Source organism: Salvelinus fontinalis, chromosome 23 (genome assembly GCF_029448725.1).
Source record: "Salvelinus fontinalis isolate EN_2023a chromosome 23, ASM2944872v1, whole genome shotgun sequence".
Classification (NCBI taxonomy): Eukaryota; Metazoa; Chordata; class Actinopteri; order Salmoniformes; family Salmonidae; genus Salvelinus; species Salvelinus fontinalis.
The window spans coordinates 21,923,786-21,939,732 of NC_074687.1; the positions used below are offsets into that span (position 1 = coordinate 21,923,786).

At 39.6% G+C, this 15,947-nt stretch overlaps 1 protein-coding gene across 2 annotated transcripts in view; it reads right to left on the reverse strand.

Moving 5' to 3' along the window:
• Nucleotides 1-7,734: 7,734 nt before the first annotated feature.
• Nucleotides 7,735-15,947, reverse strand: part of LOC129821028 (nectin-3-like) — a 119,320-nt gene continuing 111,107 nt past the window's right edge. For both annotated transcript variants that reach the window (XM_055878239.1, XM_055878240.1), the window contains exons 4-10: nt 14,341-14,646; nt 11,168-11,270; nt 10,734-10,888; nt 10,130-10,232; nt 9,958-10,000; nt 9,780-9,857; nt 7,735-7,930 (exon numbers count right to left, since the gene is read on the reverse strand). In XM_055878239.1, the coding sequence (XP_055734214.1) occupies nt 9,822-9,857; nt 9,958-10,000; nt 10,130-10,232; nt 10,734-10,888; nt 11,168-11,270; nt 14,341-14,646 (746 nt within the window). In that variant the 3' untranslated portion in view covers nt 7,735-7,930; nt 9,780-9,821. The remainder of the gene's footprint in view (nt 7,931-9,779; nt 9,858-9,957; nt 10,001-10,129; nt 10,233-10,733; nt 10,889-11,167; nt 11,271-14,340; nt 14,647-15,947) is intronic.

Genomic DNA, 15,947 nt, shown 5'->3' on the forward strand with positions numbered 1-15,947 from the left:
TTATTGGATATATATGATAACAACATCCTGAAGATGGATTCTCTACTTAGTTTGACAAGTTTATTCGACCTGTGAAATAACTTTTGGAAGTTTTCGTCCGATTTTATGCGGGACTTGCACGAGCGTTTGGAAATGTGTACTAAACGCGCTAGTAAAAGTAGCTAATTGGAAATAAATAATTGACATTATCGAACAAAACAACAATTTATTGTGGAACTAGGATTCCTGGGAGTGCATTCTGATGTAGATCATCAACAAAGGTAAGGGAATATTTATGATGTAATTTCGTATTTCTGTTGACTCCAACATGGCGGAGAAATGTTATTTATTTCTGAGCGCCGTCTCAGATTATTGCATGGTGTGCTTTTTCTGTAAAGTTTTTTTGAAATCTGACACAGCGGTTGCATTAAGAACAAGTGTATCTTTAATTCTATATAAAGCATGTATCTTTGATCAGTAAGTATTTCTGTTATTTGATGTGGCTCTCTGCAATTTCTCCTGATATTTTGGAGGCATTTCTGAACATGGCGGCAATGTAAACTAAGATTTTTGGATATATATATATGCACATTATCGAACAAAAAAGACATGTATTGTGTAACATGATGTCCTATGAGTGTCATCTGATGAAGATCATCAAAGGTTAGTTATTCATTTTATCTCTATTTCTGCTTTTTGTGACCGCTATCTTTGGCTGGGAAAATGGATGTGTGTTTTTTGGACTTGGCGGTGATCTAACGTAATCATATGTTGTGTTTTCGCTGTAAAGCATTTTTTTAAATCAGACATGATGGGTAGATTAACAAGATGTTTATCTTTCATTTGCTGTATTGGACTTGTTAACCTTTTATGGCTGCAGGCCGGTGTCTGGCTCAATATGACAACAGCCCGTCCAAGTGCAGGGCGCAAAATTCAAAAGATATTTTTTAGAAATATTTAAATTTCACACATTAACAAGTCCAATACAGCAAATTAAAAATAAACATCTTGTGAATCCAGCCAACATGTCCAATTTTTTAAATGTTTTACAGCGAAAACACCACGTATATTTATGTTAGCTCACCACCAAATACAAAAAAGCACAGACATTTTTCACAGCACAGGTAGCATGCACAAAACCTACCAAACTAACCAAGAACCAACCAAACTAACCAAGAAACAACTTCATCAGATGACAGTCTTATAACATGTTATACAATAAATCTATGTTTTGTTCGAAAAATTTCCATATTTGAGGTATAAATCATAGTTTTACATTGCAGCTACAATCGGTAATAGCACCGAAGCAGCTAGAACAATTACAGAGACCAAATTGAAATACCTAAATACTCATCATAAAACATTTATGAAAAATACATGGTGTACAGCAAAGGAAAGTCAAACATCTTGTGAATCCAGCCAATGTTTCCGATTCTTTAAGTGTTTTACAGCGAAAACACAATATAGCATTATATTAGCTTACTACAATAGCCAACCACACAGCTGCATTGATTCAAGGCAACAGTAGCGATAGCGACAAAACCAGCAAAATATATTAATTATTTCACTAACCTTCATAAACTTCATCAGATGACAGTCCTATAACATCATATTACATAATACCTATATGGTTTGTTCGAAAATGTGCATATTCAGAGCTGAAATCCGTGGTTATACATTGTGAAGACTTTAACCTGTCTAGGATCAGCGTGGCGCTAGCGGCACCCCCCCCCCCCCCACTGAAAAACCAGTGCCGCGAAATTCAAAAAAAATATTTTTTTTAAATATTTAACTTTCACACATTAAAGTCCAATACAGCTAATGAAAGACACAGATCTTGTGAATCCAGTCAACATTTCCGATTTTTAAAATGTTTTACAGGGAAGACACAATATGTAAAGATGTACATCTATTACCTAAAAACACATTAGCATAATCCACCATCTTTTATTTGTCCACCAACACCAGTAGCCATCACCAATTCGGCTAAACTAAGATATTTATAGCCCCTAACCAACAAAAAAACTCATTAGATGACAGTCTGATAACATATTTATGGTATGGGATAGGTTTTGTTAGAAAAAAGTGCATATTTCAGGTAGATGGCATAGTTTACAATTGCACCCACCGTCACAAATGGACTAGAATAATTACAATGAGCAACGTGTTTACCTAACTACTAATCATCAAACATTTCGTAAAAATACACAGCATACACGAATCGAAAGACACAGATCCTGTGAATACAGACAATATTTCAGATTTTCTAAGTGTCTTACAGCGAAAACACAATAAATCGTTATATTAGCTTAGCACATAGCAATTAGCAGCCCAGCATTGATTCTAGCCAAAGTGAGCGATAAAAGTCAACATCGCCAAAAGATATTAATTTTTTCACTAACCTTCTCAGAATTCTTCCGATGACACTCCTGTAACATCACATTACAACATGCATATACAGTTTGATCGAAAATGTTTATATTTAGCCACCAAAATCATGGTTAGACAATGTGAAATGTAGCTCAGTTGGTCAGAAAATTTCCTTGCGCCACTTAGACAGTGATCTACTCTTATACATAAATACTCATAAACGTGACTAAAAAATATAGGGTGGACAGGGATTGATAGACAATTTAATTCTTAATACAATTGCGTTATTACATTTTTTAATTTATCCTTACTTTTCAATACAGTTTGCGCCAAGCGAAGCTACGTCAAAAAACATGGCGTCCTAAGCCACTAAAATGTTTCGACAGAAACACGATTTATCATAATAAAAATGTCCTACCTTGAGCTGTTCTTCCATCAGTATCTTGGGCAAAGGATCCTTTCTTGGGAGAAATCGTCTTTTGGTGGAAAGCTGTCCTCTTGCCATGTGGAAATGTCAACTGCGTTCGGGATGAACTGAAAAGCGTGCCCAACTTTTCACATCGTTGCAAAAATAAATGTCCCAAAATCGCACTAAACGGACATAAATTGCTATAAAACGCTTTAAATTAACTACCTTATGATGTTTTTAACTCCTATAACGAGTGAAAAGATGACCGGAGAAATATAACAGGCTAAACTAACGCTTGGAACAGGAGAGGGTCGGTGTCTTCCACGCGCGTTACGCAGCAAGAAAAGACTTGCTAGCTAAAGGTTTTTTTCATTTGTAGTGCCTGTGAACGCGCAATCGACCCCATTGGAATCGTCATCACGTAAAGGCATCCAGGGGAAGACGTAAGAAGTGTCCGTGTAGTCATAGCAATGACAGTGCCCTTTTAACTGTCTTCAGAAGAGTGGCCAACATTTCTCAAATCTGACTCCATGTCAGGGAAATTGCTGTAGAATGGGCTCTGTTCCACTTAGAGACAAAATTTCAACTCCTATAGAAACTATAGACTGTTTTCTATCCAATAATAATAATAATATGCATATAGTACGATCAAGGATTTTGTGGGAAGCCGTTTCAAAAATTAGCCAAATTAGCATAAATAGTCTAAACAGCGCCCCCATCCCCAACAGGTTAATGTGTGAAAGTTAAATATTTAAAAAAAATATTTTTTTTGAATTTCGCGGCACTGGTTTTTCAGTGGGGGGGGGGGGGGGGAGTGCCGCTAGCGGCACGCTCATCCTAGACAGGCTAAGTAAAATGTCTACTGTTTGCTGATGATCTGGTGCTTCTGTCACCATCCAAGGAGGGCCTACAGTAGCAACTAGATATTCTGCACAGATTCTGTCAGAGCTGGGCCCTGACAGTAAATCTCAGTAAGACAAAAATAATGTTGTTCCAAAAAAGGTCCAGTCACCAGGCCCACGAATACAAATTCCATCTAGACACTGTTGCCCTAGAGCACACAAAAAAAACTAGACATACCTCGGCCTAAACATCAGCGCCACAGGTAACTTCCACAAAGCTGTGAACAAGCTGAGAGGCAAGAAGGCCCTTCTATTCCATCAAAAGAAACATAAAATTTGACATTCCAAATAGGATCTGGCTAAAAATACTTGAATCAGTTATAGAGCCCATTGCCCTTTATGGTTGTGAGGTCTGGGGTCTGCTCACCAACCAAGAATTTCCAAAATGGGACATAAACCAAATTGAAACTCTGCATGCAGAATTCTGCAAAAATATCCTCTGTGTACAACGTAAAACACCAAATAATACATGCAGAGCAGAATTAGGCCGACACCTGCTAATAATTGAAATCCAGAAAAGAGCTGTCAAATTCTACAACCGCCTAAAAGGAAGCGATTCCCAAACCTTCAATAACAAAGCCATCACCTACAGAGTCCCCTAAGCAAGCTGGTCCTGAGGCTCTGTTCACAAACACAAAATGGCCCAACAGAGACCCAGGACAGCAACACAATTAGACCCAACCAAATCATGAGAAAACTTAAAATAAGTTATTTCCAATGTGTCAAGTAATTAACAAAAAAAACAGAGCAAACTAGAATGCTATTTGGCCCTATACAGAGAGTACACACTGGCCCAAACTTAATGAAAGCTTTGACTATGTACAGACTCAGTGAGCATTGCCTTGCTATTGAGAAAGACCGCCGTAGGCAGACCTGGCTCTCAAGATAAGACAGGCTATGTGCACACTGCCCATGAGTTGGAAACTAAGCTGCACTTCCTAACCTCCTGCCAAATGTATGACCATATTAGAGACACATACTTCCCTCAGATTACACAGATAAACAAAGAATTTGAAAACAAACACAATTTTGATAAACTCCCATATCTACTGGGTGAAATACCACTGTGTGCCATCACAGCAGCAATATCTGTGACCTGTTGCAACAAGCAAAGGGCAACCACCACTAATAATACAACCCAAGTTTATGTTTATTTATTTCCCCTTCTGTACTTTAACAATATCCACATAGTTACAGCTGTATATAGGCATAGGCAGACTCACTGTGAGTGTAAAGTTTACTGTTAATTTTGATTGTTTATTTCACTTTTGTTTATTTTCTACTTCACTTGCTTTGGCAATGATAATATATGTTTCCCATGCCAATAAAGCCCTTAAATTGAATTGGGGGGGATAGAGAGATAGAGTCAGCTTACAGTCCACATCAGTAAGGACTTAACATGGTCCACACACTCCCACAAAGTCGTGAAGAGAATGGGCCCTCAGATCCTCAAAACGTTTTACAGCTGCACCATCGAGAGCATCTTGACTGGCTGCATCACCGCTTAGTATGGCAATTGCAACAACTACCTTATACACACACAAGTGTAAGGAATGAATAAGAATATGTACATATAAATATATGGATGAGCGATGGCCGAACAGCAGAGGCAAGATGCAGTAGATGGTATAGAGTACAGTATATACATATGAGATTAGTAATGTAGGATATGTAAACATTATTTAAAGTGGCATTGTTTAAAGTGACAAGTGATACATTTATTACATCCAATTTTTAATTATTAAAGTGGCTAGAGATTTGAGTCAGTATTTTGGCAGCAGCCACTCAATGTTAGTGATGGCTGTTTAACAGTCTGATGGCCTTGAGACAGAAGCTGTTTTTCAGTCTCTCGGTCCCAGCTTTGAAGCACCTGTACTGACCTCGCCTTCTGGATGACAGCGGGGTGAACCGGCAGTGGTTGTGCGGACCTGACTACCCTCTGGATAGCCTTGCGGTTGTAGGAGGAGCAGTTGCCGTACCAGGTGGTGATACAGCCTGACAGGATGCTCTCGATTGTGCATCAGTAAAAGTTTGTGAGTGCTTTTGGTGACAAGGCAAATTTCTTCAGCCTCCTGAGGTTGGAGAGGCGCTGTTGCGCCTTCTTCACCCCGCTGTCTCTGTGGGTGGAGCATTTCAGTTTGTCCGTGATGTGTACGCCGAGGAACTTAAAACTTTCCACCTTCTCCACTACTGTCCCGTTGATGTGGATAGGGGGGTGGTCCATAAATATGTATATGTACACCATATACATACTCACTCACACACCCAAACTACACTGTCACTCCCACACAAATCCCTCACACATTCAAACACTACATACGCACACATAACACACAGGAATACGGACACAACATTAAACACACATACAGTTGAAGTCGGAAGTTTACATGTACTTAGGTTGGAGTCATTAAAACTTGGTTTTCAACCAATCTACAAATTTCTTGTTAACAAACTATAGTTTTGGCATGTTGGTTAGGACATCTACTTTGTGCATGACACAGGTCATTTTTCCAACAATTGTTTACAGACAGATTATTTCACTTATTATTCACTGTATCACAATTCCAGTGGGTCAGAAGTTTACATACACTAAGTTGAATAAAAAAAGTCTGGTTCATCCTTGGGAGCAATTTCCAAACACCTGAACGTACCACGATTATCTGTACAAACAATAGTACGCAAGTATAAACACCATGCGACCACGCAGCCGTCATACCGCTCAGGAAGGAGACGCGTTCTGTCTCCTAGAGATGAACGTACTTTGGTGCGAAAAGTGCAAATCAATCCCAGAACAACAGCAAAGGACCTTGTGTAGATGCTGGAGGAAAAAGGTACAAAAGTATCTATATCCACAATAAAACGAGTCCTGTGTCGACATAACCTGAAAAGCCGCTCAGCAAGGAAGAAGCCACTGTTCCAAAACCGCCATAGAAAAAGCAAGACTACGGTTTGGAACTGCACATGGGGACAAAGATTGTACTTTTTGTCCTCTGGTCTGATGAAACAAAAATATAACTGTTTGGCCATAATGACCATTGTTATGTTTGGAGGAAAAAGGGGATGCTTGCAAGCCAAAGAACACCATCCCAATCGTGAAGCACCGTGAAACACGGAGGTGGCAGCATCATGTTGTGGGGGTGCTTAATTACAAAATTTAAAGGCAATGCTACCAAAAACTAATTGAGTGTTTGCAAACTTCTGATCCACTGGGAATGTGATGAAAGAAATAAAAGCTGAATTAAGTCATTCTCTCTACTATTATTTTGACATTTCACATTCTTAAAATAAAGTGGTTATCCTAACTGACCTAAAACAGGGAAATGTTTGCTAGCAGTAAATGTCAGGAATTTTAAAAAACTGAGTTTAAATGTACTTGGCTAAGGTGTATGTAAACTTCCGACTTCAACTGTATATAGAGTGTCTTAACAAGGTGTTAGGCCACCATGACCTGCCAGGTCAGCTTCAATGCGCCTTCGCATCGATTCTATGAATGGACTTAGTTCTCAGAGTAACAGCATATTTATCATTTTAGGAACTTGGCCGGAGGCTTAGCTACTAGCATTCAGTCCAGAATCCGGTGTAGAAGGCTTGTAAAACAGCGACTTATTTGAGAGAAAGAGCTTCAATGTCCGTTATCTGGTATCTCTTTGTCTTGATAGTTCTTTTTACATTTTTTTGTTTTCATCAATCTCTCTGTATCACCCCTCTGTCACTGGATACACATTCCAAATGGAAACTCCCCATCTCCGGGGACAGAGTAATGTGAGGGAGTCATGTTTTTGCTGTGTATGCACTGTACTGTTGAATTCGATGTGTTTTTTTGTATTTACTGCTGGCCTTCTGGCCAGGTCTCCCTTTTCTGGCCTCAATGAGACTTTCTGGCTAAATAAAGGTTCAATAAAAATATACATTCTTTACCTACTGCACACAACACGTAAACATATAATTATAATAATATAGAATAATAATAATGATAATAATACAATAATAGTATAATAATAGGTAGACTCAGACTCAAACTTCTGAATGATTTGTAACAATTTACAATATGTTCAAAAGCACTGAAACGAAGAGTAGAGAGAGTAGTTAAACATTTATTCTCAGGAAGGAAACAACTGCTAACCGTCTAACAGACATTCTAAATATCATTCTTTATCTCTTATGCAAGTTTGGTGATTGCAACAAAACTGTGGTTTTCACTGACTTCCTTCTTCTTTCTTCTCCTTTTTTGAGTGGTCAAACAGCTACTGTTCACTGCAGTGCCTGGTCACTAGAGATATTGGATTATTTTAATTTTCACTGAAGAACGAAAGGCATGTCCCACTCAGAATAGTATATGATTAATTAGCATCCAACCAATAAGTATGTGTGAATAAAACCAACACAAAGAAATGTACACACACACACACCAACCACTACCACTACCACCCCTGAACCCACAGACATGTCTCTTCTTGTTGATTAAAAGGCAGAAGTGCACACTAGGTTAACCTTTAGGAATGCTTTAACTTGATAAGAATTAACGTATTTTGGAAGATTGGGTTGGGAGGAAGTTGATGCTAAAACAGTTCATGGATCTGGAGGGAATTATTCTGCCTTGAACCCCCATGTGGTCTATAAGAGCCACTCCCATATCATCAATCAAGCAGACAGAACAGAGTCACAACGACCAGGAAACAGCTTGTCACTGTGTGTTCCTAGTTCCAAGGCTGAAATACAAGGGCTTTACAGTGCACGAAGCAAAGCAAGGCCTTGTGAAAATTGTGTGTACATATTGAACAAGACATGACATAACAGTCTCTTTCTAACCTGCATTCTAAAAATGATCTTAGTGAAAAGATCTGCATTGTAACTAGAGCTGCATTCTATCTAATAATATAGGGAAAAGAACTGCATTCTAACTACTAACTACCTACAGTAACTACTGGTGGCCGAAAAATGCCATGCTACACTAATGCTAGGCTAAAACAACACATAATATAGGGTTAATCAGGGATAGGGTTAATGCATGGATCATAAGGCAGCTGTTAGTGGAGCTTCTGTCCCCAGTGGATCACTAGCCATAGTGATTAGAGCATTGGACTAGTAACTGAAAGGTTGCAAGATCAATTCCCAGAGCTGACAATATAAAAATCTGTTGTTCTTGCACCTGAACAAGGCAGTTAACCCACTGTTCCTAGGCTGCCATTGAAAATAATAATTTGTTCTTAACTGACTTGCCTAGTTAGGTAAAAAAAACTAGCCACACCTTCGGTTTTATGGTTCCTCTTATAACTGCTCCCTGTACCAAGACTACATAATGCTGCATAACATGAAGGCATTAATTTTAGAGCAGCTACAAGTACCAGCATCAGTCAGGGTTTGGCTAGTTATTACTGACAATATTCTCCATTTGTACATGTTATTTAGATTATACCTGGCCTCCCATTAGTTGGCTTCAACATGCACCATTCATATATACATACATACAGGAAAGCTATTGTTCCCGCTGAAGCAACAATGCCCCTCCACCACGGCAATGCGGAGTCCATGAGAGGGGAACAAAAAACAGAAACGAGGACCAGCACTATTTAAAGCTGTGGTGGAGGGGCCTAGCTGAGGTTTCTAATGTCACAGAGAATACTGCATAGGGTCCCTGTTCATTAGGCTCCCAAGTGGGGCAGTGGTCTAAGACACTGCATCTCAGTGCTAGAGAGGCCACTACAGACAAACTGGTTTGAATCCAGACTGTATTACAACTGGCTGTGATTGGGAGTCCCATAGGGCGTCGCACAATTGGCCCAGCGTTGTCCGAGTTTGGTCGGTGTAGGCCGGCATTGTAAATAAGAATTTGTTCTTAAGTGACTTGCCTAGTTATATAAAGGTAATTATTGTTATTTTTTTAAGTTGAAGAATGTGCCTGTTCTTTGCAAATGGCTGTAGCGTTGGAGAATGGACAGACTGGAATTCTTCCCCCACCCAGTGCATGTCTGCGATTCTTCTAGCATCTGTTCTCAACCTGTGTTGTGATTTCTTTAACATAGCACAATAATCATACCTCATGAATAAACAATACCTCAAACAATATATAAATAATATTAAAATACAAAATAATTATAAAAAAAACGTGTGTTCCTTACATCACGTTACTTCTGCCTTCTCCGCCCTCCTGGTTTGGAGTGTTAGAACTCAGACGTCCCAGGTTCATCTTCCTCAACCTTGTCATCAAACATTATAACAGTATTATTACATAGCAGAAAGTGGCTGATGAGATAGGTTAATCACACAACAATGGTGGACTTTAACATAGTCAGATACCTGTTGTCGTGCCTGGAACTGGTGATTGGCTATGATTGGACTCCTGGAAAATCGTCAAGAAAAAGATATAATCTGAATCTGATCCAAATAAGTATATTATCATCAAATGAAAATTATAAAAAAAAATCATAATGGGAAATTCTGTTCATAATATTACAGTAGTTGACATTACCAAGGAAACCGTCTGTATTTGCACCGGTACCATATGAGTGCAGCTGCAGCAACAATCAGACAGAGAACAACATTGAGTAGAACCCAACAGACAGCAGAGGTCTCTGTGAAGAGAGAGGGGATACAATTAATATAAGAAATAGTTTTCTTTTACAATGACATGTAATCTTGTTTCCCTAGCAACCATAATGGCTCTGATGCAAACACTTCCTGCAGAAAGCAGAGATAATACCAGGTTATAAGAGATGTACATATGCAGTAAGAGATAAGTGTGTATCATGACCATCTTAGTAATGGTTATACAGTACCTTCCTGTAGAAAGGGGAATGAGGCCATAAGTTTGAAACTAACACATGCAGTGAAAGGTAAGTGAACATCTTGCTCATCCTTGTTATCCATGCTACATCACATTTTTCAACCTAATATATGTGTTTTATTTAAATACCAGGAAAGCCTGTATATTTATCAGACACATTTCCATATGGGACAATAAAGGTGTGTGTGTATGTGTATGTGTGTGTGTATGTGTGTGTGTGTGTGTGTGTGTGTGTGTGTGTGTGTGTGTGTGTGTGTGTGTGTGTGTGTGTTTGTCAGGTGCTTCTCACCAGAGGATATGTGTACATAGAGGGAGCCAGTTGCTCGTCCGTAAGGGTTGGAGGCCTCACAGACATAGCAACCATTCAGCTCAGAGTTGAGACTGAGGAAGTGCAGTATGTCTCCCTCAGCTTTCACTGAAGACCCAGGCCATGGCTGGACGACTCTGAGGGGGGAGAAGGGAGGAGAGGGGCTGAGTGTATGTGTGTGTGTGTGTGTGTGTGTGTGTGTGTGTGTGTGTGTGTGTGTGTGTGTGTGTGTGTGTGTGTGTGTGTGTGTGTGTGTGTGTGTGTGTGTGTGTGTGTGTGTTAAAGACAAAGGCATGATTTGACTGCTAGCATAATTCAACAACTGTCCTTTAGCTAATTTAGATATCATGTCTTAACAAGTACAGATAACATTTACATTTAAACTGCTTTGAACTAGTTTACATAGGAGTGAGTACCTGCTCCAGGTGTAGTTGGGGTGTGGGTTGCCATCTGCTACACATAGGAAGACTGTGGTTTTAGAGGTCTCACTAAGTGTGATGTTCACTGTCTGAGGTGGATCTATGAGAGAGAGAGAGAGAGAGAGAGAGAGAGAGAGAGAGAGAGAGAGAGAGAGAGAGAGAGAGAGAGAGATAGTCAGCCTACAGGGAGGAAGTCATAGACTTAGCAGTGTGGTGACCAAGGAGCTGTTTGTGGACTATAGGAGAAAGAGGGGAGAGCACCTCCATACACCTCGACGGGGATGCTGTGGAGTGGGTCGAGACCTTTAAGTTATTTGATGTCCACATCTGTAAGTACTTAACATGGTCCACACTCACCTGCACAGTCCTGAAGAGAATGGGCCCTCAGATCCTCCAAAAATTATACAGCTGCATCATCGAGAACATCTTGACTGACTGCATCATCGCATGGTATGGCAATTCCACTGCCCTTGACCGCAAATCGCTACAAAGGGTGGTGCAGACAGCCCAGTACATCACGGGCTGAGCTCCCTGCCATCCAGGTTCTCTATAGCAAGTGGTCTAAGAGGAAGTCCCGAAAAATTGCCCAAGAGTCCAGCCACCCAAACCATAGACTGTTCACTCTGCTACCGTCCGGTAAACGTAACCGGAGCATCGGCTCTCGGACCAACAGGCTCAGAGACAGCTTCTACCCCGAAGCCATAAGGCTGCTAAATGATCAATTATGGTACCTAAATTTTTAGGACTGACTCTATCTTGCACTGACTGTACACTTTATACGTATATACACTAACCTGATATATACTGACCCTACGCACACTCACTAGACTATATATACACACCATATACACACTCACTCACACACCCACACTACACTGTCACTCCCAGACAAATCCATCACACATTCAAACACTACATATGCACACACACACACACACACACACACACACACACACACACACACACACACACACACACACACACACACACACACACACACACACACACACACACACACACACACACACACACACACACACACACACACAAACATACACACACATACTTTTACACATAATTTGCTGTTGCTATTCTGTTCTTTATTTTACTATTATTATTTCTATCCTGATGCCTAGTCACTTGACCCTGCCTTCATGTACATATCTAACTCAATTACCTGTACCTCTGCACATTGATCTGGTACTGGTACTCCTTGCATATAGCTCCATTCTTGCGCATTTTATGTTATTCCTCCTGTGTTAGTTACTATTTAATTAATTTTTTTAAACTCTGCATCGCTGGGAAAGAATTTTAACCTGTTTAGGACACGCCAACAGCCAATAAAAGTGCAGGGCGCCAAATACAAATCAACAGAAATCTCATAAATCAAATTTCTCAAACATACAAGTATTAGGCACCATTTTAAAGATACAATTCTCGTTAATCCAGCCACAGTGTCTGATTTCAAAAAGGATTTACGGTGAAAGCACACCAAACGATTATGTTAGCTCAGTACATAGCCACAGAAAAACACAGCCATTTTCCCAGCCAAATATAGCAGTCACAAAAAGCAGAAATAGAGATAAAATTAATCACTAACCTTTGATGATCTTCATCAGAAGACACTCATAGGACATCATGTTACACAATACCTTTATGTTTTGTTCGATAATGTGCATATTTATATCCACAAATCTCGGATATAGAAATGATCTCGGATATATCAGAAATGCCTCCAAAATATCCAGATAAATTGCAGAGAGCCACGTCAAATAACAGAAATACTCATCATAAACTTTCATGAAAGATACATGTTTTACATAGAATTAAAGATACACTTGTTCTTAATGCAACCGCTGTGTCAGATTTTTAAAACTTACGGAAAAAGCACACCATGCAATAATCTGAGACGGCGCTCAGATATAACAACATTTCTCCGCCATGTTGGAGTCAACAGAAATACGAAATTACATCATAAATATTCCCTTTCCTTTGATGATCTTCATCAGAATGCACTCCCAGGAATCGTAGTTCCACAATAAATTGTTGTTTTGTTCGATAATGTCCATTACTTATGTCTAAGTAGCTACTTTTGCTAGCATGTTTTGTGCACATGTCCAAACGCTCGCACAGATGCAGGCAAACTCAGACGAAAACTTAAAAAAGTTATATAACAGGTCGAATAAACTGGTCAAAATAAGTAGAGAATCAATCTTCAGGATGTTGTTATCATAACTATCCAATAACGTTCCAACCGGAGAATTCCTTTGTGTCTCTAGAAGTTATGGAAAGCAAGACAATATCGTTTGGAACGCGCGTGACCAGGAACTGGCATTCTGCCAAACCAATGACTGAAACACCTCCCATCCGGCTCAACATCACAGTAGAGGCTTCATTCCACGGTCTACAGACTGTTGACATCTAGTGGAAGGCGTAGGAAGTGCAAGCAGATCCATATCCTACAGGGAATTGAATAGGCGATGAGATGAACATTGACCAGTCTCAGAATTTTCACTTCCTGTTTGGATTTTTTCTCAGGTTTTTGCCTGCCATATGAGTTCTGTTATAATCACAGACATCATTCAAACAGTTTTAGAAACTTCAGAGTGTTTTAGATCCAATAGTAATAATAATATGCATATATTAGCATCTGGGACAGAGTAGGAGGCAGTTCACTATGGGCACGCAATTCATCCAAAAGTGAAAATGCTGCCCCCTATCACAAATAAGTTTTAAGCTAAAGAAAATAACAGTTGTTACGGCCCAAATCAAAGGCTTTCCTCGGTTGAAAGGGTTTTACATGGAACCCAAAAGGTTTTGACCTGGAACCAAAACGGGTTCTACCTGGAACTAATAGGGGGTTATTCAAAGGGTTCTCCTATTGGGACAGACACCTTATTTTCTAAGCGTGTATAAACAGACATGGACTGGTTAGAGGGGCTACTAGGCTATAGCCAGTGAACACAGTGAAACTCTATACGTACAGTGGATGTCTATGGTCTATGACAGGGATAGTGGAGTATACATTTACAGTGGATGTCTATAGTGTAAGAGAGTGGTAGTATAATATATACTTACGTTAGATGTCTACGGTGTAGAACAGTGGTAGTAGAATATATTTACTGTGTCTGTCTATAGGGTAGGGCAGTAGTAGTGGAGTATATACTTACAGTGGATGTCTATGGTGTAGTTGTAGCTCCTTTCTGTTGCCAGGGCAGACTGGTTGACCACACACTGGACCTGCTGCTGATTGGCTGCTCTGGTTGGCACCCCGAGCAGGTGGCTGAGTACTGTGGTGGTTCCATTGGTGTGCTGTCTGGAGTTAGTCACTGTCTTAAACAAACTGCCAAATGTCCCTGTCTTCCACTTCACATCTGCCTGTGGCTTGGCACCAGCAGCCACACAGGTTGCCAAGACAACCTCATTCTCCCCAGTGACAGGAGGAACATCAACTGTCACACTCACCACTGGAGGAACTATGACCAAAAAACAAACAAACAGAGAACAGAAGTCACTCATTGTCACTCAAAAAATATCAAAACAGACCTCACATTACGTGAAATGCTCATGTTATATGTCCAACAAACTTTAAGTAAACCATATCATGTTATCTATTTGTTCAATTGCAACATACAGCATTAGTAGCGACATATTTACTGTATAGGAGGTTTAGGCAAATCCAGTTTTAACAGGTTTTAGCTCACCTTGATGAGAGATACTTGCACCTGAGGTATTAAGTTTCACACACACACATCCCAAAATCTGTTTTTCAGCTTCAGCAGTTCCACTGAAAAGCATTCACAGCCCAGTGATTATACTGTTAAGGAATGCAGGATATAGTGGTGTATTCTGTATATTCCAACATCTGTTCCACCATTAGGGAAACTATTCATGCCTGTACTCTCCTGGTTACAGCTTGAGTAAGAGGATACACTCTTAGAAAGGAAGGTGCTAATTACAACCACATAGGGTTCTTTAGTTTGTCCCCATACGGGATCCCTTTTTGGTTCTACCTAGAACCCTCTACATAGGGTTCTTCAATAGAATTACAAATTAGAATTGGATCTCTATGGGTTCTTCATAGATCCCCCTTTAAATGGTTCTGTCTAGAACCCTCTATAAATAATACAATCTACTTTAAAATATTTTATTGTCACATATTTCTAAAAAATGTGTTGTTTTTCAGGGTCAGCCATAGTAGTACAGCACAGCTGGAGCAAATTAGGCTTTAGTGTCCTCAGCCAGAATGAAGATATCCAACAATTGAAACTTTTAATCACCTTCAGCATGCATTTTAGAAAGACTGCCAGGTCAGTAAAATATCTAGCTAAATAATGTCAATTGGAACAACTATCTCAGTAACGGGTGCAATATGTCCAACTATTAAAAGATTGGAAAAATTGAGACAAATATTGTTATTTTTTTCCGTGTAGCATAAGGTTAATCAGCTAATCAATTCACATACAAAAACACAGATATTGAAACAAACAAATCTACCTGCAACAGAGCATGCTGGGAAATATGATGGGCATGGTTTTGGGTGTTTAGGCTTCTCCAAGCTCTGATGCTGCTGATGGTCATTAGTAGCCTACCAAACTTGCTTACTGCTTGGTACTCTGCACACTATTGTCCATCTAATCACTCTGACATCATTGCAAAGGAAATTGAACATCTAATCAAACACATTTCTATAGGCTATGCAATTGCATGAGAAAACAGAGTTTTGATGGCCTCTATTAAAAAGGGAAGGAAGTATCCCATCAGCTTTCTATAGGCA